This window comes from Ambystoma mexicanum, chromosome 4p, assembly GCF_040938575.1.
Source record: "Ambystoma mexicanum isolate Mex_15411 chromosome 4p, UKY_AmexF1_1, whole genome shotgun sequence".
Classification (NCBI taxonomy): domain Eukaryota; kingdom Metazoa; phylum Chordata; class Amphibia; order Caudata; family Ambystomatidae; genus Ambystoma; species Ambystoma mexicanum.
The window spans coordinates 948,338,070-948,365,152 of NC_090927.1; the positions used below are offsets into that span (position 1 = coordinate 948,338,070).

General features: G+C 45.5%; 1 protein-coding gene across 2 annotated transcripts in view; it reads right to left on the bottom strand.

The window, feature by feature from the left end:
* Positions 1-27,083, bottom strand: part of GRIK2 (glutamate ionotropic receptor kainate type subunit 2) — a 2,093,351-nt gene that overhangs the window by 1,585,296 nt on the left and 480,972 nt on the right. For both annotated transcript variants that reach the window (XM_069606522.1, XM_069606523.1), the window contains exon 3: positions 12,119-12,376. In XM_069606522.1, the coding sequence (XP_069462623.1) occupies positions 12,119-12,376 (258 nt within the window). The remainder of the gene's footprint in view (positions 1-12,118; positions 12,377-27,083) is intronic.

Consider the following 27,083-nt stretch of genomic DNA (forward strand, 5'->3'; position numbering starts at 1 on the left):
TGAAGTGGCCATTAGGTTAGGAATAATTGGGAGATGTCTTTCCTCAGCGTCCAGGAAGAAACTTCTGCGGGAGCCGCTCCCACTCACCACTATACTGCAAATGGTCAGGTCAGAGTCCAGAGCAGATACCCAAGCCTCTCAAACTGAAAATGCCAAGACACCTGAAAGAGAACAGGTGTGCAAAGTCGCGGCAGCAACCTGAGGACGTCAAACGAGTGGACAGATGCCCAAGGAACCTGCATCGTCCGGGAGATGTTACCAATGCAGCCTCACCTTTCCCCATGTGGAAAGCATCAGATGTCCTACATTCGGACAATCATGCACCGAGTATGGCAGAGACAACAACCTAGCGGTCATGTGTAACAGGACGATTGCAAGGATATACTCGCCCATTCTCCAAACCAGAATCAGGCCCATGTGGATTTGGCCCAAGAAGAGATGCGGGTGCAAGACGGGACCTTGTCAGACATGACAGGCAAGTCACCAGAAGGTCCCCGTTGCCATCACCCCATTGAGAGGCTAACCAGCATAACTCCATGTACATGATGAAAGGAACCACGACTCTGCTGGAGGGTGATATCAGTCTGCTAGTGGGAAATCACCAGCCAAGTTTCTCATCGACACAGTTCCACCCTGAACATCATGTGTATGTCAGAGTACCGCAAGATAGCATCTCCCACACAACTACAGCTATCTGAGCTGAAAGTCTTCCAGTGGGCTGCGAGAGGACCATGCGAAACCACAGAAAATGCTTCACATCTCACAATACAAAGAAAAACGTGCACAGGCTGCGTTTCATGTACTACAAGGGGAAGTCCCTGGAAACACCTACTGGGTCACCACACTGCCCTTGAAATGAGCATTGCTGCATTAACCTACACTATGCAACACGGTATCTCAGTCCTGCAAATGTTCCCGAGTCTATTCAAAGTAATGGGGTGTCTCAAAAAGGACCCTGTGACACTCCAGATTGCTGAATGTATACCCCTGGTAGCTCAACACCCAAGAAGGATACCAATTCATCTGCAGCTGCTCGTAGAGAAGGAGATACATATTTTACTGGCTAAAGACTTAATAGAACCTGCAGATGGCCCCACTCCGTGTGTATCCCTCATTGTAGTAGGGCCGAAAAGAGGGTTGCTTGACATGCATATGCGTTGACATGTGCCAAGCCAACAAAGCCATTGGATGCGAACGACACTCGGGGATGCTTGGACACGAACGACACCCGGGATGCATCTGTATGATGTGATCAGCCAACTCAACGGAGTGAGAGTCTTCTCAAAACTCGATCTGAATAAAGGATATCACCAGATCCAAATAGACAAGCAGTCAAGGTATATCACTACATTCGCCACATCAATTGGACTCTTTAGATATAAGAGACTTAGCTTTGGCATCTGTTTAGCAGCGGAAATATTCCAAGAGAGAGTGAGAAAGGTAATCCACCATATGAATAACGGTTTCAACTACAGTGATGACATGCTGATCTTCGGGGCGACCACGGAACAACATGCTCAAGCTCTCCAGCAAGTATGCACGGCAGTAGTAGAAGCTGGTCTGACTCTGAATAGCGAGAAATGCATATTTCATAAGTCTCACCTCAAATTCTATGGTCACATTTTCTCGCCCAAGCAAGGTTGCCGCCATCTCAAGAATCTCAGCTCCCAAGGACGTCAGTGAAGTCAGATTGTTCTTAGGGATGGCCAGTTACTGTGGCTGGTAACTCTGTGATTTTGCCACCTCCAGCGCTCCCCTCATAGTACTCACCAAGCACTGCAGAGTGGTTCAATGGTGGCAACAACGTGAAGAAGCATTCACGCAGATCAAGTCAAACATTGCCTCAGTAGAGCGCATGGCGTACTTTGATCCGAACATGTGCGCAGAAGTAACAGTGGGCGGCAGCCCCGTCAGCATAGGTGCAATTCTAGCTCAGCATCAACCAGGGCGGGAATCCCCCAGGATTGTGATAGCGTACACAAGCAAGAGCGTATCTGAGGTGGAATCAAGGTATTTACAGCCTGAGAATGAAGGGCTCACTGTCATATGGGCCTGCAAACATTTTCAGATGTTCCTTCTAGGGAAACCATTTACAATTGTAACAAACCATCAGGCTCTGGAAACCATTTATGGGAGCTCCAATTGAAAGATGCCCCCAAGAATAGAGCGATAGGGCTTGCGCCTACAGGACTTTGACTTTACCATTGTTCACAAGCCTGGGAAGGAGTATAATCCTGCAGACTTCACGTCATGACACCGCTTGCTAGACCCACCCTCCAACCAATCCATTGTGGAGGAGTACATCGACTTTCTCACCCATCAAAGCTGTCTAAGGGCAATCACACCAGAGATTATCCTGGAACAAACTAGGCACGACAACGTTCTAACAAAAGTGCAAGAACTCATCAAATCCGGAAGATGGAGAGACACTGATCTCACACGCACCTCGGGGGAAGGCTGCTATACAACTGAGCTGCAAGCTTTCAGGAACATAGGAGAGGAATTGGCAGTATCAGCAGAAGGTCTCATCATAATACGGGGACAGCTAATTGTAATCCCCACTGACCTGCTACAACAGCAAGTTGTGGATCTAGCTCACAAAGGTCATCGAGGGGTGCTGTCCGGGTGGTGTCCACAAAATGACAAGTAAGGGACACCATGTGGTTCCCAGGAATAGACCAGATGGCAGAGTGCACAGTCAACACATGCCACCTGTGCCAGAGCACCTCCAGACCTAACAATCCACAACACTTACAAATGTCTGAAATGCCAGCACACCCGTGGACCCACCTTGTAATCGACTTCTTTGGCCCTTTTGGCGACAACAAATACTGGCTCGTCATCATGGACACACATTCCGGTTTCACACTGGTACATGTGCTCTCGTACACCATAGCCAGTGCTGTGATACCAGTGCTGAACAACATATTGTCAGCATGGGGAATCCCAGAGGTCCTAAAGTCGGACAACAGTCCACCCCTCAGCAGCCTGGAGTTCACAAGGTTCATGCAGTACATGAGTATTCACCACAGAAAAATTACTCCACTATAGCCCCAGGCCAATGGTATGGTGGAGAAATTCATGAGCAGTCTCAAAAGGGTTCTCCAACAAAATGAGCTGCAGAAAATATCTCTCAACCAGGCAGTGTGCAACATGCTGATGGACTACAGAAACTTGCTGCATGGCACAACCGGAAATGACTGTTTGCCAGATGGACAAATACCAGACTCCCTCACCTAGTGAGTAGTTCAAAGGAGGGCACAGAATGTATTAGAGAAACTGATGCCCGTCGGAAGCAGGGCATGAAGGATTACGCTGACAACAGGAGGTGAGCCAAGAGTTCCGACCTGCAAGTGAGGAACATGGTACATGTATGCAGAAGACAAGACAAGAAAGCAGAATCAAAGTTTTATCCTACACATTTGATGATCTCCCATGTGAATGGGATAATGGTAACCGCTCGCTCTCATCAAAGAGTGGTTACCCGAAATGTCTCTCACTTCAAGCTGTACAGCAAAGAAGACTAGGAAGAAAGAGAAGAAAACAATGCTGCTATGATGACTAGTGAGCCCCCGAAAGAAGAGACGGAAGGAGAGCAAGAGGAGCAAGTGGCCCGGCTGACTCGATGCATCAGGAGACCAACACACCTAATCGAGGAGATGTAACAGGGACAAAACCTTAGGTGACTTTGTTGTTTGGTCCGAAGGGGGAGATGTAGTTTCCGTAACTGGACATGTTTAACAGAGCCAGGAAACTCCACCAACCAATGAAACATAAGGCATTATGAGGTCCAATTCCTGCCAAGGCATAAGGGGTCCAATTCCTGCCAAGGGGACAAGGAACGTGTGCTGTCTTGCATCATACCGAAAGTGCTCTGCTCTGTAGGAAGTGAAGGAAACAGGAAGGAAGGAGAAGCCCATGTAAAATCAAAATGGATTAACCCTTCCTCCAGTCCCTATTGCTCATTCTGACTATTCTAACTGCACCCACTTCTATGGACGTCATTTCACCAAAATCCCTGGGGTATCGGAAGTGACATCACATGACAATTGCCCTCTGATGACATCACAGGACATCATGTCATTTAATCCCACCCGAAGTGACATCACGGGGAACGATGGAACATGACCTTTTACCGCTTGACAAAACAGGAAGTGGCATCACATAGCACTGTTCCTAAGTACACTATGAAAAAAATGGTTACAATATCCCTGTAATGTGATATACATTTCATACAAGAATGGATAGCCATACGTATCAGCTGAAAAAAAAATGCTATAACTGCACCTTGCAAAAAGCAAAATATAGGTGTGTTGCTAGGTCTGGAAAAGATCTGGGACTATGCTAATGCTGGGATTGTCGGGACTCGAGGCTAGCTAGCCTTTTGGTTGTAGCCCGTTAGCTTCTATCTGGGGCTACAATCAAAAGACCCGGGGCTATAACCCCCTTAGCCCCACCTAGCAACGCCTCTGACAAAATACATAGTCCAAAATGGATGCTTATTCTACTCTAATTACTTTTTGGAGGATTTTGTCTGCATTGTGAATTTGGCGTGTTTACGAACAGACTAACTCAGTGACTCAGAGCCTAAAGTGCACCTGAAATAAATCTTTATTGAGTCTAGCAATTGTTGTATACAATTCAAGAAAGACACATTGTTTTTTATTCCTATCCTTTCTTATTTAGGGTCACTGCTCAAAGTGTTACACATGTGGAACCCCTTGTTTTTTTAAGAAGCCTGAAAAAGAAAGCCAGCCACTCCAGAAACAAATAGCCACATGGCATTGGCCACAGCCCCAGAGATTCAATTTGTTAAAAAATGTTTTTTTTTAAAGTTTATTTTTTTACATTTCTTTTAGGTGTAGCAAGGGAGACCACAGGGGTAGCAAGGGAGACCTCAAAGGTCGCAAGTGTGACCCCTGGTGACCCCTAAATTACGTCCCTGCTCACTTCCCCAGCCTGCAGCTTCAAATGCCCTTTTTAATCCAACAAACTCATGTGAGGCTGACAGTATGGGTGTGCCCTTTGAAGTATGGTTTCCAAAAGTTCCCTTTTTAACTTGTGCTGGGCTGTAGAGAGGTGTTAGTCACTCTCCAATGGGATCAAAGAGAGGCAGCTGTTCTGCCTATTGGCCTGATGGCTGGGGTAGACACAGGAAGTCTTTAAACCTGCTCTGTGCCACTTGAGTACAGGAGCTGCAGATCAGGAGACTGATGGAGCAAGGTGTGATGAATTGAATTCTGCCTCACAAAATTACAAGGCTGACTAGGGGTAAAAGGGCCCACTCAGGCATCACACTTCTATAAACCAAAACACAACACAATCATAAAAGTAAAACCAGGAAAATCAAGAGATGTATCTCATTTGTAAGGCTATACTCTCAGGAGGGGTGTGAAGGTGAACACAGTATCACAGTCCAAAATAAAGGGAATGGTCAATCAAGGGTCCATAAAAATATAAATACTTTAATAGAACACACCATCTGCAAGTAGAAAGAAAAGAAATGACTATACTAAAACCCACCCCAAAGGAAAGAACAGAGAAGATGCAACAGACTGGAGAAAGTTGCACTCTAAGCGTAGTTCTGTGGGTGGTAGGTAAGGTACTACCATAAAAAGGATATTTGGTGGAAAACAGGACTGATCATGACCTAAAGAGTCTTTCAATGTCCAGAGCACTCCCACCTATCCTACTCCCACCCCCTTCCCTCCTACTGACAACAAAGACCTTTCTATATGAAGCAACCTGGTGTGAGGCTACTCCTCCTGAATGGGTGTGCTCCTTTCATGCTTAGGCCTAGGACAGCTGCCTGCTGTGCAGCTGTCTCTGGGGAGGGTTTTACTGGCCCTCCGAAAAAGAATCAAAGAAAGGATGTATCCTCTGGGCTACTGACCTGTAGTGTGGAAGTATCGGCCCATCTGACCTGAATTCACATTCCCTTCCACTGCAGAGCTGACTCACTGGTGCTAACACATGTGCAATTTCATTTGGGATCTGGCAGCCATGATCATAGATTTTTCCACGCACTATGCCTAAACTCAGGCACAGATTATTCCTAGAGGTTACCCTGCCACCAACACCGGGTTCTCATGATAATCATAGTTTGGGCACAGGGGGCATATCTTAAATGTCAACCCTGTGCTGCAGTGACTTTGCTGTTGCTGCATTTGTCGAGTTGGCATCTTGTGACATTTGGGCCTGCTCTGCACCATGAGCAGAGTGGCTGCTGTGGATCAGGCTACTGAGGCAGAAGGGCACAAGTGCACTAGGCTTTTGGAATTGAGTTGCAACAAATGGGGCATCTGCTTAGCAAATGATCCCTTTAGAGAAGGATTCACCCAGATCATTTTTTGTACTAAAAATCCAAAAGTATACAGCTTTGCACCCAGGACAGACGGCAATTCCTCACACAAGGCACATGTGCTCACTATGCTTTTGGTATGGAACATTTGTGTGCTGGGCACAGATCCCTGTGTGGTGTGATGGAGGTTGAGTGCTTTGATTCAGGCACCTGGATGTATTTCATTGTCAAAAACAAGATGGCCTGCATTGCCTCTGCAAAGGCTGAGCTGTTCTCTGACATCCGCCTCATCCTATGTGCGGTGATAGTTATGGAGGCAGATGTTTCAGCTGACTGTCATCTGCCCTACTCCATGGCCCTCACTATCCTCTGAGAATCGACCTGCAGACAGTCATTGATGGCCTGAAGGTGTAGGACCTGTGTGTCTGCAAGGGTCTCCAAGCGCAACAGGCACCGCTCCCTTAAGTCAAACCTCTGCCACATGGCATCCTTTGAAGCAGGGAGTATGGGTTGAGGGCTAATGGGAGGGCTGGGTCTGAAGCAGGGAGAGCCATATGACTCCTGGAAATGCTGACCAAGTGGTTGGGTGACCCGCTCAGGTGACAAGGGTATCACATAGACCAGGTGGGTAGGTGCATGAGCCGTGAAATCTGCACACCTGCCAGCATCTGGCTCCCCTTTCACATCCACAGTGGTCAGCTCTTGGTGGGGAGCAGTAACTACAGCTGGGTCTTTATCACTGCCATTGTGTGCCGAGCGGGCACTGGCATGTGTGGCACTGCTAGGTGCTGATATTACAATGCAGCCCTTTCCCTTTCCCTTCCTATCGCTGGGTGGTGCGGGGGGTGGCTTTTCGTGGCCCAGCCATGGGATGTTGATGGGTCCGCTTCCTCCTCCTACATTGCCCGTGAACCTGATGAGTGAACAATGACATGCTGTTACTCATCATACATACTTGTATGGTACATGGGCTTGCTAGTCACACATGCTACATGGTGGATGGCCAATGTGATCTGAAGGGTAAGATTTATTGCAGACCAATTCATTTGGCCCAGCAGGGTGGTGGTAGTGTGTGCTGAGGGTGTCCACCCCATTGGCATGTGCTCTTTCCTTCTCGTGCTATCAAGGTGGCCTGAACATATGGTTATGCTGGGGTCCACCTTGGCACTTGGCCTTTCTCAGCACACATGGGTTCATGTGCTCCTTTGTACATTCATACTGCTGTGTATCGGTAGGTGCACAGTTGCCCACCTACCCCTGCATAGACCGCCAGCCTTGGCCCTGGCAGCGCCCAAAGGTAAAAGGATATTCTGTGCCCCCTCCACCAAGGGGGTGTGGCACAAAATGTGTGGTTGCTGGTGTTGCTTGGGTGGCGTATTGTAAAGGAAAGCACCCAGCTTCCGTGATGGCGCAGGGAGTATATGATTTCAAATGAGCACCACTGCAATACCAGCATGGAGTAGCCTTGCTGGTATGGTAGCGGCGCTCAGTCGCAATCACTAACTCCCCGCTCCAGCACGGGAACTAGCCACCTTCCACTGAAATGGGAAGATGTCACCACACCATCAAGGAGGAGCCCTTGTAAAACCACTCCAAGCTGGCATGTCAGGGGGCCCAAGGTGTTTGGTCATGGGGTTAATTGTGACCCCAACACACTTCGTCTTAGCACTCATACAGATGCCACAGTGATCCACTGGAAAGTGTTTCTGTTAAGGAATACATGTTCCAAGCAGTCGAGCTCTTATCACCTGCTAAGACGATGCTAAGACAAAGTGAGTTGGGGGTCACAATTAACCCCATGACCAAGCACCAGCAGTCCCCCAAATGAACCATTCTGCTGACTTTTACACACCTGCCAATATCTGGCTTTGGGTTGTTGGTTTTCTCAGGCTGTGTCACCCCAATGTCTTGGCTAATTATTTTAAAAGTCCATGCATTTACTTGCAGAATGATCAAGTTCTTTCAGTGTATTTAAGCACTTTGCATTATACTCTACTTAATTAGCCGGAAATAGGGCTGTGGACATAATATTTGGAACTTTAGCGACATCTATAGGAAATGACATATGACAATTTTGGTTGATTCGTGTTTTTTGAGACACAGTGGACCTCATTACACGGACGGCGGTGGACCAAGGTGCTTCCCCCATTGCCCTTCTCCATTCCCATTTTTGCCCCATAGGGCATAATGGGAATGGGGAAGGTGCTAATTACGGCACCGCAAATTGCGGTACCGTAATTAGCTCCCTGGTCCCTTTGCGGGTTGGTTTTTAACGCCTGCAAAAAGCAGGCGTTAAATTCTCCAACCCGCAAAGGGACATCGTAGTAAGGCGGTAAGGATTTACCGGTACCGGTAAAATACCGGTACCGGTAAACCCTTAACGCCTACCGTGTAATGAGGCCCAGTATCATCATCCTTCTGATCAACTGATTGTATTGCATAATGAATTAGGCATTGGTACAAAGCATTTGATTCAATCCTCGCTCAATGTTGTAATTCGAACAAAATGCATTTGAATTGAATAATCTTTGATGCTATCACATTGTTTAATCCTTCTTTGTTTCCCCCCCGCCTTCTCTCTGTCACCTCTTTGTTCACATAACTGTCACAATGAACCAATTCCCGGTTTCACATGGATGTATATCTTCAACATCCTGTTTATATATTGCATTCACCATTGTACTGGTCGAATCAGACGTGTATCTGATTATTAATTATTGCCTTGATAAGGACCACATAGGTCGAAACAGGTGCCAGCAAACACAGTCTACCACTGTTTGGAATAAGAGATTTGCCAATATCACAATTGCATGCTATGTACCTTTCTTGGAGAAGCACATTGATAGTGGCACATCCACATTTGTCTGCAGTTCTATTTTATGTTTGCCTAAAGTGGCATACTTTCTCATACTTTATATATACCTTAAAACACACAGGTGTGAATTAGATGTGCAGACGCATGTGGGAAAGGGACTTGCACATTTCTGTGAACACCCAACTAAGTTCTGACTTAGTGGGCATTAAACAATATTTCCCCACACCTTGGAAAAACTTCTTGTTCAGGGCGGGTAATTATAATAATTGGTTATTTATAACGCACTTAATACGGAAGAGGTTTCTAAGCCCAGACTCGGGATTTGAACCTGTGTTGCTCTGCATCATTTTGCTTCCATGACGTGCACGTTGCCACTGAGCTATACTGCCCATGCCAAAGTAGTCACTGAAGCGGTAGTAAGTTATGCATGCTTATGTCATGCAAATGTGTGTATCATGTGCTAAAACCTAGTAAATACCCCATAGTATGTTCTTCTTTGAATTGGGTGTGTGCTCTTTTTTGAAATGTTGAAATCATAACTCACACATTCAGAAGCTACATATTTGCCAAGTGTAAGCCTGAGTTTCTCTTGGAAAGAGCTTTGTGACCATCATGTTTTGTAAAAATGTGTAGCATATACTAATACAAATTCTGTGAACAAACCTTTGGTAACAGTAGTTTAAGGTTGTAGTGCAACATGTGAAAACCATAAGAATTTGCCAGTTATGGTACGCTATGGAAAAATCTCAACCCCAGCATGCACTGCTCACACGGACCCACATGACATCCTAGTGGACTTCACATATGAGATCTTTGAAGAGCAGCCACATCGATGCAGCCACATCTATGAAGCCACATCCGGTCTGGATAAATCCTGCCAGAACAAACACATACTCCTGATCTCTCAACCGCCACACCTACCGCTAAGAAGCAGCTATTAAACAAATACTGCACGAGCTGCACACATACCCGGTGCTCACACGCACCTTTTGACTCCCTCTACTCTCTCTACTGATCTGAACTTTGGTTCCCAAGGGCGTTCAACCTACCAGCGCCTTCAGACCATACCAATAGTATATAAGCCGCTATATAAATGCAAAATAACATAACATAACCTATTTGTACAACGTTCATGCACATCTTTTTAATGGTGGCAAAGTTATATGCATCTCAACATTGCCTCTTCCTATGGAAACATCACCGTAATTATAGCTACAAAGTCGAGACGGCCTCGTTTTAAACGGTTGACACCTCTAGTGGGTACTTTATGAATGATACTTTTCACTCACTGGATTAGTCACATACTCATCTATACACAAGAGCACTTTCTACTGAGCTTACATTACAAGTGGTTCTCTTCCAACCAGCAAAATGTTTGTCTCTTGCTGTTCATACCAGGTGTCCCCCCTTATGCTATCATTATGTGCTTGGAAGCTTTCAATCTAGAGCACACTGACTGTGCACGCCCATCACTCCCTTGTTTTGCAACTTTGATATCAATGTCACATGTACTGATGTCTGAATAGTGGATTTCATTCCCTTGCAAATACCCAGGCATAAATATTGGAGACCTTCCTGCGGTTCCATAATTCCCAAATGAAGAAAAAAATCAGCATCTAGAACAAATAATAAGAAAACACTATGGCCCAATTCATGGAATGTTTAGCTCGGTGCAAAGTGACTTTCCACTGCCAACAAACACCCCGATTCACAGAGCGGTGCAAAGTGCATTTAGGCCCCATGTTTCCCAGTTTCTAATGTAGTTCGCAACCCAAATTACTTATAGTGATGCCAGGCAATTTATCATGAAGCTATTTGGCTCCAATAGTACATGTGGACTGCTTTTGATAAGTATACATGGAAGGAACATTTATGTTCACCAACCATTGCCCATGCTGCAGAAAGGTTGTCAGTCATGATTGGCAGTACTTATGGGTCTAATTGGTGAGTCTGAACTATGTGGTGCTGCCCATCCAAACCCTCAAGGCTTTTACTCTGACTCTTGACAGAGGCAACTGTTTACGTTTAACCTATGTACGTGACAGCAGTGCAGTCTGTCACACAGGGCGACTGCGACGTTCGACACCCACCTTATCGTAATTAAAGTACCAATGTATTTACAGCTGATCTCCTTAGGTTTGAAAATCCAGTGTGCTCCAAGTAGAGACTGTCGGCCCGATTCATGGAATTCTTTGCAGGGTCCAAAGTGACTTTGCACTGCCAACACAACCCCTTATTCATGGAATTGTGCAAAGTGTATGCTTGCAGTGGACAGTCGGTGCAAAGTCAGTGCATAGTCATTTGTGCAGGACAAAATAACTTTGCACGGACTTTGCACTGCAAAAATACACATTGCACAGTTCTAGGAATCAGGATTTGCGTCGGCAGTCCAAATAATTCAATGAATCGGCCCGTGTCGGTTTCATTAGTCAAAAAATGCCTAAATAGGCTGTGAGTGAAGATGCGCTGCACACGGCAATGTGATTGTTACACATTGTGCAAACCTCTAAATCACAAGAGCAGCTCGTATTTATGGGGTGGGGCGGGGCGCCTGCAGCACTCCAGAGTATTGCACAAATGCCCTCTAACCAATATGTGGCACCCTGCTTTCCCTGATACTTGTGATGCTGGGGCAGTGGTTTGCTGCAGACAAGGGGCGTATCCTCTAGAATTCCCCTATTTTGACTACATTCATTGATCTCCCTTTGGAATGATTAAACAAGAAAATATGGCCTGTAACCAATGTCTACAGTGCAATACTATGATTGGCAGTGGCACAGCCTTAACATGACTCAACGCATGACTTAGCTTTCATTCATGTTTGGTCTATGATTATTCACCTAAGGTCTGAAACCCCTGATGAATAAAAATGCATCAAAAACAATCGTTGGTCAACAGTTTAAGAAAGTATGTCTAAAACAAATACTGTTTCAAATTCCTAACATTCACATTTCACCATGAAACACTGTTTAAAAAGTCATGAAACGTTGGTTTAGCCTTACCAGTACTGTCATCATAAGCAATGGTGACGGTTTTCCATTTGAAGAATTGGACCAGGTCGAGGATGGCGCGGCTGAGGGATGAGAAGTCCGGGTACAGGCTAACAAAGAATGAGTCCCTGTTGTCGGAGACCTGGTGTTTCCAGCGTGTTTGGATATGAGGCACCCCAAGAGCATTGCAAATCGACTGCACTGCATTAGCAGAGGAACTGTGAGATGGGCCAAAGATGGCCGCCACGCCAAGGGACAGCTGCTCACAAGCTGCAGGGAAGGGAAAAAGACGTACACAATGTAAAGCCAGAGTGACGACTGCAGCACTCAGATGAAAGAAAAAACGAGTCAACAAGGAACATGTGGAACAGGCCCATCCAGTTGAAATCTCTTACTCAATTTGCTCTTATCTGCTTGGTAACTCTAACTAGGTCCCAAAAAGATCCCAAAATGATTTCATGAAACACTTGCTTATGTGAAGATTATGTTCAAATACTTCTGCATTCACAGCGGGATTAGCAAATGTAAACCTGTTCTTAAGTAAATCTTAATTCCCCACCACTTTACACTAGATACACACCCCACATAGGCCCTTCAAGAATTTCAGGTACCACATAAACATGAAGTGATCGCCAACAAAAGCCACATCTCTCACATTAGCAGCTTACCCAGACCAAGACCTTGGGTTCTCCCCTCCAGAAGCAAAGAGGCTCAAGTATCATCGCCACGCCAATAGGGACACAGAGGCACCCAGGATTCCGATACCTCCAGCCAGCACCGATCAGCACCACACGTTTCACATCTGGCACTCCCTCTAACCCAATGCAAACTGTGGCCCCAACCCTTTATAACCTGTATACCGCTGACATCCCGGGCATCGATAAAATTTAGGAAGGGGGAACAACAAACGCAGTATAGTTGGGGTCGGCAACACTGGACTGGATCGCTTTTGCGGATGATGTGGTGTTGTTTGACCTCACAGCAATGGGATTACAGTGTAAATTGGCCCTCTTCCATAGTTATGCTTTGGAAAATAACTTAAAGGTAAACGGGGCAAAATCTAGGGTACTCATATTTTACATTACAGTACCAATCTATCTGGGCTATGAGGTTTCAAACTCCATATCTAGAGCAGGAGGAATGAACCAAATCTCAGGTATGGTCCCCTGCTCATAAAGACGAGGTGTCTCTACGCACAATTGTGCAGCTTCTCTCTGATTACACTTATCCCATTTTATCAAAAGCAGGTGGAGCCTACCATCCTGTATGGTCTGGACTTATGTTTAAATAACTTTGGACAACACCTAAACACGTTTCAAGGAAAGTTATGGAAGAAACCTTAAGACTGGCCAAATCCATCCCAAACTCAATTATTCAACATGAGTTTGGTCTGATCTCACTTGCTATTAGGATGGAGTCGAGAAAACTAATGTCCTACACCAAGCTTCTAGACCTCCACCCCATTCTCTGTATGAAATATGGGGAATGGTACAGACTAGAACCTTGGCAGACTCTATTACCAGATTGAAAACGGAAATGAAGAATTTGCTTACAGAAATAGGGTCTACCGAGGAAGAGCTGACTTTAAATCAGGCAACGGTAAATACATAATTGTTTGATTACGAATAGGGTAAATATACCAAACCTAGGACTGTACAGGGAAAATGCTAAGCTTGTATATAGGAGGGCACAAATCCCAAGATATATACTTATTTTCATGTGCTATAGGAGAAGAATTGTATATTTACGTTTTAGACTGAACCAGCTACCAACACTTGAAAGGTTGGGAAGTTGGTATGGTATGACGATAGAGCCTAGTTGCGGATTGTGCAGGGATACCACACAAAAAGAAACAACAAATCAGCTGGTTCTTGGTTGTACGGCACTCAAGGAAGAACGTCTCAGAGGCCTAGGTATGGAACAGGGCACAAAGGCTTGCTGGGCTACCCTGATGGGGGGACAAGCACAGAGCTTTATTCTTGCCTTATACGACCTACTTTACAACATTTTGGAAAAACTGGCTAAAGTGGGGGTGGAAGAGATGAAGAATATACTAGGGGAGGAGGTGGGTGATCGGGCCTCCAAACCAGCCCCCCCCATTGCCTACAAGGTTCTTAATTAATTAAGAATAAGAGACACCTAAGAGGAATAAGTAAAGGGGTGCAAAGTGGACCATAAATCCTCCTTCTGTGAGTTTGATTGCTGCACATATCCTCTTGTGGCAATCTGGATCCCCCCCCCACCTCTGTTCACCGTTTCTTCACCCTTTCTCCTCTGCACCTACCCTTTTCACCCTGTCCCCTCTTCCTTTCCTCATGTTCTTTGTGTAATAACTGATGTGTGAAATGTTACTATTTTAAACCAGTTTATGTTGTATCTTTTTCTTTCTAATTTGCTTGTATCTACTTTTGGATATTATTATTTTTTTTATTTTTTTTAATATATTTTACATTTAATTGTATAACAATTTTTACAAAAAAAAAACAAGCGTTTGTAAACTCCTGTCTACAAACTTGTATGAAACAGGACCTTACTTTGACTTTGACTTAATCTATGGCCCTGAGTCCCACTAGAAAGGGAAGAAGCTTCAGTAGTTTCACAGTTGGGGGTTAATGATGCCAGGCCTCCCCGGAGCTGGATCCCTCTGTTATAATTTCAGCGATTTGAGAAACAAAGTAACTCCTATAACACATCGCTTGTTATTCCCATTAGTCAACAGTGTCCAAAGATTTTCCAAATCTAGGGTAGAGTAGTACTTCAGCGGGTCCATAAGAAAGCGGTGCCTTTCCGTAGCCAGGCCGGGACATTCAAGTATCAAGTGCTTTGTAGTTTCTATGTTTTCCTGTAATTTACAGAAACGACATGTGTTCATTTGTACTTGATTACGAATTGCCAGAATCTCGTTGGTTTTCAGTTGGTTTAATTTAAACCGTAGGAACATTCGACTGAGTCTCTTGTCTGGGAATTTATGGAGGTATCCTCTCAGCGCGTTAAGCTTCATCGGAGCACTTGGCAAACCGGCTGTCAAAGAATAGTTATTGGCCACTTCTTGCGTGTGGACCCAGTCTGCTTCGAACAGTTTCTTCGCTACTCTGTTAGGATTTTGGATCAATGTTTCCACAGACATGTCCAATTCTTTCAAGATCGATAAATTGGCTTGTTCCCATTTTGAAAGCATCCAGTTGTCAGCGTCTATGATTTCCTTTCGAATGAGATCTAGAACTCTTGCTTCTGGCCTGTTGATAACTTTGCGATACAGCATCAAGGTGGCTCTCATTTTTGTTGCTAAGAGTGATGATAGACAAAGTTCTCTTCTTATTAATGCTATTGGCGTAGATGTCACCAGGCCTAGGACGTTTCGCCAAAAATAACTTTCGTATTTCTCCCATATGGAGTTCGGAGCCAGAGGCATTGCGTCCATGCCATATATCAAGGCAGGGACCACCTTTGCCTTGAAAAATCTCAGGATAGGGGTGGTCGAGAAGCGAACATGCTTCCTATCCACAGCCTTTGCTTGCGCTGTGAGGTTCTTTAGTTTCGACCAAAGTGATTCTTGCATGGTCTTTTCGTCCCTATCATTACTAATTGTAATTCCAAGATATTTAAATGCATGTACTGTTTCCAATTTCTTACCGTCGCAGTGCCAAGAAGGTTTTTGTTTCTTCTTTGCAGACTGGCCCAGAATGAGAACTTTGGTTTTGTCATTGTTTAGCCGTAAGTTATTCTCTGACATGTATGATACCAGATTGTCCAGTTGGCGTTCAAGGCCAATGGGCGTCAAATCCATCAGAATGATGTCGTTGGCAAACAATAAACGGCCAATCTTTTCTCCTCCCAATGAGGGTGGAAAGTGCCTGACCGTTTTACTTGACTCCCCATAGTCTGCAATGTAGGAGTTATACAAAGAGGGAGCCAAGGGGCAACCCTGCTTGACTCCTCATGATGTCCCGATTTCCTCAGACAGGCGTCCGTCCGCACTGAGGCGTACTTGTATGGAGGTCCCTTGGTGTAGAGCCTTTATGGGATCCTCTTGCTTCCAATTTCACCCAGAGGCGTTGTCTATTGACCTGGTCAAAAGCTTGGACCAGGTCAATAAAGACCACATAGATCGGAAGGCCACCTTGTAGAACTTTAGCCTTCAGGGAGCTCATGAGCAAGATGTTGGTAGTTGTTCCTGAGTTTCTGATGAAACCATTCTGGAAGGGGTCCACAGAATGAGTAGCACGAGTCCAGTTTTGAAAAGCGTCCAATACCAAGGATGCAAAAACTTTCCCCATAACGTCTAAGAGGGCGATCGGCCTGTACTGATTGGGATCGTCAGTTGCACCTCTCTTGAATATTGGGACGATAGTTGCTTTTTTCCAGGTAAGTGGAATTTCCTTAATCTGATTGCAGTTTGAAAAAAGCTTGCTCATGATGTTGGCCCACAGCTCAGGATGTTTTTTGAGTTCCAGGTTGCTGATGCCGTCAGGACCGGGAGCCTTTGAGTTGTTCAGTTTCTTGAGTTTGTTAAGGATTGACTTTGTATCATCAGGGATGTTCCACTGCATATCGTTTTTGTGGCTTTCTCTGATAGGTAGTTGGATGGTGTTCACAGCCGGAATTGGTGCAAATAGTTCAGAGAAGTGGTCAATCCAACGGGCCTCCCCAACGTTATTCTGGATGTTATCATTGGTATTGCTTTGTGTACCCTTAATCAAGTTTCAGAATTCCTTTGGCTTATTTCCGCAAATGGCGGACAGCATTTGTTCTGAGTCATTCTGATATAATTTGTGACGGTAATGCAGAAGCCAGCTTTTGTAATCTCGGACTGCCTTTGACCAATTTGCCAGATTTTCAGATGAAGGTGACTTTTGATACAATTTCTTGAGCCTTCTATGCTCCTGCCTTTTCTCTACCAGATCTTTGTTGTATGAATGTAGATGTCCTTTTCCGTGGTTTGGTTGTTTTTGCTGTAGACATCAAGAATCTGGTTAGTAAGGGTGTATAGTCCAGGTCTATCCCGTTCCTTTTTGCGTTTATCTTGATCTTATTTCGGGATCGAGTGTATTGGGCGTCGAGTTCAAGCAATCCTTTTTTGGAGATCTTAACTCGTTTGCCTCTCTCCGATGTCTCAAGTGGCAAAGAGCACGTGAGCGTTTGTATTCTAGACGCCCAGCCTTCTATGATAAGAAGGTTATGATCACTGAACGCTGTCGGTGTGATCTTAAAGGAGTGGATCTCAGGCAGGATGCCTCTTGAGACAAATATATGATCAATCGTCCCTTGTTGGTCACCTCTTTGCCACGTCGGAATCAGGAGGTTTGTTTTAGAATGGTGCCAATGGAGATTATGCATGTCCCTATCAGTCATTATCTTATCGAGAGGTTTCCCTCTTTCCCTTGCTAGAGACTTTTGGTTTGGCAACTTCATATGATTACCGATCCCTTCACATATAGCGTTGAAATCACCATTTATGATAATGCTGTAGTCCGAGATTTTTTTCTGTGCTTCGTCCAGAAGATTTAGGAGTTCGTTAGTTAAGTCCTCGTTCGTTGTCATCTCGGGATTCCAATAAACATTTATTAAGAGAATTGTGTTCTCTTTTAGTTCGCTAGGCGAGGGCTTCCTCGTGAGTATTAAAGCCTGGACCCAGTGCGGCGACGGGAGGATTTCGGAAACGTCAACGCCTGATCCGGCTCTGATCACAGTTATCAGACCGGCTGAGGGACGTCCTGCTGCTCCTTTCTTGGTGCTCGTAAAGATTATTTCAAATCCGTCCAGTTGGGGTTTGGTGGTCAGCCAAGTCTCCTGTAGGCAAAGAATGTCAAAGTTGCCCAAATTGACATCAGTTTCTTTGGTGAGATGTACAAAACCCTGCGTGTTCCAACATCCTAATTTTAATACCTTCAGTGGGGGTGTTTTTTTATCGGTAGCTTTTTCCCAATTTGGCGGTTGCTGGCTCTTCTTTTCCGGTAGTCGTTGCTAGTGCTTTTGCCGAGAATTGTTGTCAGTTTTAGGCCAAGACCAGAGTTTTGGATATTATGAATTGTTTAAAAGAAAAATTGTGAAAGATGCCTTTTTTTGTAGTTGGAAATCAAAACACAAATGAAAAATACTTTTTAAAAAAACAGTGACTTTCTGACAAAATGTTCACAGAAAGTGTGCTCAAAAGTCATGATTTTAACTTACACTCGATCGCTCTGCAAGTACATAGGGCAAACCTTTACGCCATTCAAAGACGTTAACCAGCCATCACTGCTAAAAGGTCTCCCTGAATGTGTTAATGGTTCCCATAGCTTGTCTTTCCCCGAATGCCTAGTAAAAATTCTGGAATTGTGATGGATTGCTATCTAGCATTGGGTGCAGAAGCCCTGGCTGTTTTTTTTGTTTTTATAAATTAATGCAATGATGCAGGTGATTCCTTCTCAGAAATAGTGATCTGCTAACCAGAGCTTCCTTTCATAATGTGCATACAAAAAGCATAGTGTACATCTATGCCCTGCTGTATCAAAATCCTGACCTGCAGAGCCTTCTTTCCATTGGCACAGAGCAGGTCCAGGGGGTCAATGTTGCCCTTTTGACAGCTGCAGTGACAACCAAGTCACGGCAGCACAGAGGCTGCATTAAAGTCTGAAACTCTGTTCCAAAACCAAATCGCCATAAGGAATTACTATTCTGGTGGCAGTTTACTATTTAAACATAAATCCATATCTGAGTTTAGGGTGTGGTGGGTAGTGATAATTTACATAAATAAAGAAAGCAACATCAGATTGATATCATAGATATGTAAGTTTTCTTGTCAGACAACCTGCCCCTGCCACTTCAGTGTACGAGACCTCTGTTCCAAAACCACATCACCATAAAGAATTACTATTCTGGTGGCAGTTTACTATTGAAACATAAATCCATATCTGAGTTTAGGGAGTGGTTCACACAAATATAGAAAGCAACATCAGATTGATATCATAGATATGTCAGTTTTCTTGTCAGACAACCGACCCATGCAACTTCAGTGTAGGAGACTAAATATGTGTACTTCTACTTTGATCCATTGTGAGGTCTGGTAACACCTCTTGCCAGCAAGACAGCCTCCCAGCAGGAGCTGCCCATGGTAGCAGGAATCAAAGGGCACACCCATCCCAAAAGGACTACCCTCACTCCAGGGTGTTACATACTAAAAGGACCTTTGATGTTATTGACCATAGCAAAAGGGCCTTTGATGCTATTGACAATGGAAGGGGGAGTTGTTAGTGTAGACAGAGGGAGATCAGCATAGTTGTAGGATGTTCCCACCATCTTGTGTCTCTCTATATCTCTATTTCCTCGTTTCTCCCTCCACTCCCTCTAGCACAAAGTGTGTTGTGTCAGATGTAAGAAGGCAAAGGCCAATTATCGCAAGAACAGGGATTGTATCCCTTCAAGCAGGCTTACTTGAGCCCAATCACCGGCCGAACCAACAGAATATCCGATAGCTGCCTTTGGCAGTTGACTGATCTTCATGGCACTGTACTGCACTCTTCAACCAGTTGGCTACCAAAGTGCATCAGCTGGGCTTGTTGTTGCATCGGCTTGATAGTCGACTGGACCCTGGGGGCTTCATCGAACCGTGACCTTTGAGCGCAGTATTAGACCACCCAACTTGCAATGCACATCCAGTCACTTGCATCTTATCTACTGACTGTCAAACTGATCCTGGTGGCCCTCACAATCTGACCTTTGTTGAACACAGTTTCAACACATTTTTGAAACGACAAGCATCTTCTTTGCTGATCTTCACTGACAGTTAATCCAACCCTGGGGTGGCTTCATAAAACCATGACCTCTTTACACCTTATTGGACAGTCCAAGTAGAACTGTGCATCCAGGTACCAGCATCTTTCCTTTGAACTGACTGTCGAACCAACCTTGTCAAACCCACAGAGTCCAAATTTCTTTGAACCGCTGCAAACCTCTGCTAGACCACAGCTCAACACTTTCTCCCCATCTGGAACAACGTGACTGTAGCATTCAAGCCTGATTCAAACCACGCAAACACTACCGAAGAACCTGGTTTGATTCAGTTGAACCATCAAGACCGGCAAAAGATATTATTGACTGATAACGGTCCATTTGCGCAATCCCTAGGCCGTAGAGATTGTCTAGGTCACCAATAATACCTTTTGCAGACAAGAACATGTCATTTTTAACACTAGTGTGGTTTTTGATTGCCTTTCACCCCTGTTTCCTCACCCAGAGTGCTGCATTGTTCTATCTTTGTATATTCTCTGTGTGTTCCACAGGGGTGGGTTTTGTGTAATGTTTTTCTATGTAGTTATTATTGCAGATGGTGTCTTTATTGAAAGTATATGTATTTTTATAGAACCTTGATTGAACATCTCCTTTCATTTGGACTGTAATACTTTGCTGTTTGTGTTGCTTCATGATCACATTCACAACCCTCTTTAGTGTATGGCCTTCCCTCAGCCCACATTACCACAAACAGCAAAGCAGGTGTATATCATTATTCTGGCTGTTTTACCTTAAAGATTGTGATCACTGTTGGTTTGCAGAACTCATCCTTATGCTCCTGCAGAGCAGCAAAAGGTTGTCATAGGAATCATCTCTGAGTTTTAAAACTCTAAGCATGATACATCATGGAAGATCCAGTCCTGAATCTCCTGTTTCTTTGTCACCTGGTAGTTACCAACAAGTTGTTCTCTCAGGGAGTTCAAGAATAGTTCAGGATTGTCACGCCTAACATCCAGGATCTGATTTAGAGAGACTCTGCAGTAGGGTCGTTGGGCAAACTCCTGTGAAGTTTATTCTGCCAGCCCCACCGCTTAACCCCCCTCAGGCAAGAATTCTCGTCCTTGCACCATATAAAATTTAGGATGTTTAACGGGTCAGGTTGGGTTTAAGAAGCATTCTAGGTTGGTCGTGTGATGTTGAACAATCACTAAAAGTTCAGCAATGCACTACCAATGAAGTGTTGCTATTCAATAAAGCAAGACTTCATTTCTACATCCTGTGATAAACCGTTAAATACCAGTTCCAACTATAAGGGAGTATTTGGAGTGCTAAAGTTGATTAACAAGAGAGATTTTAGGAAACAGATTTTCATTTTGTTCTTTTTGTTCTGTCTTCTCCTTGTCCCTTATTTCAGCTCCTTAAATGGATTCTGCAAATGCTTCTACATTCAGATATACAGCCCTTCTGACAAAGCAAGCTGAACATTTCTTTATAATGTTATAAAAATATTTTTGTCAGACTCAGTGTACTTTTTTTTAAATGGGCTTCCATTGGCTGAATGTACTGAAACTCACCTCAAGATAAACAATAAAGTCTACTCTTTCGATAATTGACCGTCTGAGCTTAATCATCAGATTTGATTTCTTAGCAAGCCAAAATGTTCAGTAAAGCTACACAAAATGTGTAGTTCAATAAGCCTTTGAGGAAAAAAAGACAAGGAGCCACATTATGACTCCCGTGGCAGTTATGCCGGTAAAACCGGCAATTACGGGGGCTTTACAGTGTGTTTGGTGTCTACACCAGACAAGATGGGCCTTGATGTACAGGCTAGAGAAGGTTGGACAAATTATTCTTGCCTGTGCCATGCTGCACAACATTTATCTCGGGCAAAATGTCCCACTCCTGCTGATGCGGGCATGCCACCCCCAGAATATTCATTACCTGCAGTTGCAGTGCTGCCGAACAGTGAGCAGGAGGAGGGTAGGGATGGTTGTCGGGTTCGGCAAGAATAGACACTTTTTTTCTGATCGCATTGATAATCACATGCTAAGCACCTCTGTATATCGCCACAGATAAATAAAACATATGCACACAATAAGGAATCTCTGAGCATTGCTTCAAGTGAACTAGAATGTAATACGCATGTGTTCCAAAAACATCCCCAACAGACCCTCCTCAACCACCTTCCCCTCCCAAAACCCCATCCCCAATACACTCTCCCCATCCACCTCCCCCTGCCTCCTGGTCCTCTTTCCTGAGGTTCTCTAACTCTGAAGTACTGCTGGCTATTTTGAAATTGAAATCTGCATCTCCTGATGATCCTATACCCCTTATTCTTTTAAAGGAGGTATCTGCTGATTTGATTGAGCATATTACCACTGTTGTTAATATCTCCTTCTCTAGTGGAGTCAGTCCCTCATCTCTTAAGCATGTCCTGTTAGTTCCTCTTCTTAAGAGCCTTCTCTTGACCGTGATGTACTGTCTAACTATCATCCTATTTCACTCCTCCCCTTCCTCATGAAGTTGATGGAAGCACTGGTGTCCCCCCTTCTTTCTAATTTTCTTGAATCCTCCCACTTCTTTGACTCATTTCACTCTGGTTTTCGGCCTGGTAGGGGCATTGAATCCATCCTGAATTCGGTGCTCGATGACTTGGTGTGTCTGGTAGACGTGGGTGGTGTCAGAGCAGTCCTGCTTTTAGACCTGTTGGCTGCTTTCGAAACAGTTGATCACTCCATCCTGCTCTCTCATCTTTCCGACGCTGGCCTCTCTTGACGGGCCCTTGACTGGTTCACTTCTTTTCTGTCTGATCGCTCCCAGTCTATTTCTCTTCCTCCTTTTCATTCAGGCTTGGTTACACTTCTTTGTGGTGTCCCTCAGGGTTCTGCACTGTCCCCTATACTATTTAATATATATATCAGACCTCTTCTCTTTCTTATTCAGGCGCATGGGTTTCGTTACTATTCCTATGCGGACGATACACAGATTCTCGTTCGCCTTGACATTACTCAAGCCGACATTGCAGCTCGGCTCAGGAGCTGCCTGGAGGATCTGTGGCGTTGGATGATGAGCAACTGACTTAAGCTTAATGGCAGTAAGACCGAGGTCCTGGTTGTGGGTACTACATCTCCCCAACTATTTTGGACCTCGCAATTCTGGCCATCTACTATGGGCCCTCTTCCCCTCCTGGTCCAATCGGTCCAGAATTTGGGCATAAAAATCTCTGCCTCTCCTGCCCTAGATGACCAGGTGGCCAGTGTATGCAGGGACGGGCATTTCAAACTCCGCATTTTCTGGAAAGTCCTGCCCTTCATTCCCACTGAATGCCAGGCCCCGGTAGTGGCAGCTCTGGTTCTTAGCACCCTTGATTATTGTAACTTCCTTTACTTGGCTCAACCATTCTACCTGATTAATAGGCTTCAACTACTGCAGAATGCGGCTGCTGGCTCCATACTTCACCCTCCTTTTGGATCCCACTTTTCCCCTCTGTTAAAGAAACTGCACTGGCTTCCGGTGGCCAGCCAGATCTTGTTCAAATCCTTGTGTCTGGTGCACTGTGCCTTTTATGGCAAGGGCGCTGAGTACCTTCAAGCCAAGTTTGTTCACTACATCCCGACCCGTCTGTTGAGATCTCAATCTGCGCTTCTTGTTGCAGTTCCCTGCTATCATCTGTCACGCAAGGGAGGTTGTGCTTTTTCTGTGGTTGCTGCTAGAGCTTGGAATGCTCTTTGTGCTACTGAAGATCGCCTCACCTTCCGCAGGCTGCTGAAAACTACTCTCTTTTAGCCTGGTTTTCTGGCATGGTTATGTTTACTTGTTCTCCTTCCATTTGCCAGCGCCAAGATGCCTCCGGGTGTACGTGTGCTTACTACATTTCCTTAACATAACATAACTCCCCCTTCCCAACACACCCCCTCTAACACAGCCTCCCAATTGAAACCCTCCCCAACACACCATACCAAGCACACCCTCTCAACCCACCTCCCTTGTTACTATGAAAAAGTGCCATGTAATGTTACTTCTGTCACATCTTGCCCTTGACAGCCTGCTCTAGCACAGTTGGTGTCAGGTGGCGCAATGATCTGTGCCTTGGTGTGCTGGGCAAATGTCCCTCTGGGTGGGTGGGGGAGGTGGAGAGCTCAGACCCCTGGCCCCAAATGTGCTGCAGTGTTAACTACATTCGCGAGTTGAGGCACTCTGCAAAGGCTGACATGCCCTCTTTGTGTTCCCCCCTCCTTTGCCCTACCTTGGTGATGTCAGCGGTGGTCTGGCAGAGAGACTGTGAAATCCTCCTGCATTATCTCTGGAGGAAGTCCCTCATTGCCTGCAGATGCTGCACCTGCTGACCTGCCATTTGTCTCATGGACAACTGGTGCTGTTCCACGGCATCAAGCCTCACCCATATTGCTGCCATAGTGTGCTGTGGCACTGGTGGAGAGCTCTGGTGAAGGATGAGGCTGAAGCAGGGTGAGCGGAAGCCTGTGTCTTCCTCCTCCTCATCATGCAGCGAGCCATCCATGCCTGTGCCTGCCGCAGACTGGCACAGGTAATGCACATCCCACGCAGGTGATGAGGGGCTGCCAGGAGCCAGATGGGTGGGTGCTGGCATTTGAATGTAAACCTTAGGGATCTCTCCAAGGGCCGGCTGTGGTGTGGCTGTAGCTGCATCTGCATTGGCATGTGCTATACATCTGCATGGCTGATGGAGGGGCCACTGGGCACCGATGTGTGGAAAGTAGGTGTATCCATGCCTGACACAGCTGACACAGAGGTGGTCTGCTGTGGCCATGCTGCTTCCCTCATACTCTTCCTCCCACTGCAACATCCAGCATGGGCATGGGTGTAGGTGAACGCACTGCCTGCAACGAAGGTGTCCTGGGCAGTGGAGAACCGGCCTCTTCAGCATCAGTCGACTGTTTATATGTTGGGTGGATTAGGACATGCTGTCAGTCATCTTGCATACATGTACGTTGGCTAGCAAGACACATGCAACATGAACTTTCTTCTTCCTACACACATTTTGTATGAGGGGCATCGTTGGTTTCAGGACAATGAGAACAGCTAGATGGGACTGGTGCCTGCTGAGGGTCTACACGGTGCATGCATGTGCATGTTCACCTGCCAAGATTTAATATTGTTCTGGTAGCACAGGGTGTTCACTTGGCAACATGGACTGTCAGAGCCCACATGGGTGCTTCTCATGGTTCCATGGCTTCATGTACACATTTCCCCTACAGTGCATGTGCATTAAATAATAAAACCTGATCCCACCTTCCCTGGCATATGCATGTAAACACTTTGCCTTTGTACTGATTGCCATCAGTTTCCCCATTCACCTACCCATTGTACTCATTTATGATTGGTGGGCATGCTTTTGGCCGCCAGTCCATTCACAGTGTGGTGGGAAATGATGTACTCACCACCATCCCTTCGGCTTGCTGCTCCTACTTCCACGCTGTCGATCCCCTCAATCCCTTCCATGTGCAGTATGGAGTGAGGGGTTCCGCAGTGCCACCTGCTGAGGGTGCTCTCTCTCTCACCTGTGCCAGCCAATAAAGCTACGGACCATGGCCTTTAGGTAATTCCATCTCTTCCTACTGCTTTCAGTGTCCCATGGGACAATGCCCAGTGCCACCACCTTGTCTCTGATGGAGGACCAGATTGCAGCCTTCCTATCGCCATAGGTCCTGTGCTGCCTGCTACCATATAATTCCTTGGTGTGACAGATGTTCTCATCTAGTAAGGCCTGGATTTAGCCGCCATAAACTTCTGCTTTTATAGACTCATCTCAAGGACCTTGAACTGTCCCTTTTCCTGTGACATGTTTTCCCAAGTATGGTGTCTGGATGTCAACAGGAAATGGGAGATTCAAAATTGATTGTACATTTCAAGAAGGCGGTTACTGTGCTTCCCATTCCTGCGATGACGCTATTTCCTCTGGCAATAATTCTGCCCACTGTAATTCTACCACTGAAATTACTGCGTTATATGGCGATGGTAATGGTAATTCCACCAATTCCAAGTGGAGTTACCATCAGAAACTCACTTTCGGTGGTCATTCTGCAGGATGGAATTACTGTTACCACCAGTGACATGTGCACGCTCCCACCAATTTGTAATATGGTGGTAATTCTGCCAGACACGGCAGTAACAGTAATTCCGGTTAGGCAGAATTACTGTCGTATTACCACCAAATTCATGATGAGGCCCTTTGTATTGATGACTTTGAGAGCTCCAATGGTGTGTGGAGGCCCTTAATAACATAAAGAGTCAAAGCTTTGCTGTTCTCCAGGGATGAGACTACCAGTTATCTCTGTGCAGAAATACAGTTCACTGTCCCTCAGCGAGACATTGTTCCTATGTAACAGTGAATGTAATATCAGTGTGGCCAGGTGTGTTCATAGACCTGCCACCCCAGGAGTTCGAGGGTGGAAAGGCCAAGGTCAGGTTGGATCAGCTTGAATGGATGACTGGGTGCAAGTTTAAGGTCATATTGTGATAGTTCCTCCCTGGAAGAAGCCAGAAAGGCATGACTGTGAAGGTCATGATCACATCAACTGTTAGAAAACAAAAGTATTGCAAAGAGACATTGGGCCTCATTAGGACCCTGGCGGAATGGGTTAACAGGTGCCGCTAATGGATGTGGACCCGTTAAACCCATTCCGCCTGATTACGAGGTTCCCTCGCAGGACCCGGTAAGGACGCCTGGTAAAACCAGGCTTCCTTACCGGGTCCTGCGAGGGGAAGAGGGAGCTAATAACGGGCCAGTCGTAATCGACCCGTTGTTAGCTCCCTGCACCCATTCCCATTGAGCCCTATAGGGGCTCAAATGGGAATGGGGAAGGTCCGGGCCCGGGTTCCCTGAAAGATGAATTACCGGGCCCTCCAAGCTTGGAATAGCCCGGTAATTCCCCATTCAGGGAACGCGGACCCGGTTTTGGTGGCAGCCATGCCCTTATTAAGGGCATGGCAACCGCCAAAGTCGTAATGAGGCCCATTGTCTAATACTGGACAAAAGAAAGAGGAGTTGGAACCTGCAGCATATAGAAACCTCATGAGAGAAAATCTATGTCATACAAATGTGGGAACCCGGCATACAGATAGCAAGGTGATACTTAATCCCTTTGCGTTAGGGTGTTCGCTGTGATGGCAAGCCTTAAACACTGTACCCTTAAGAAAGCCTGCAGAGCCAGCCAATGCAACAACTCTGATTGAGAAGAGATGACAGCACCAAAATTGTAATTGCTGCAGTAGCGATAATGATTGT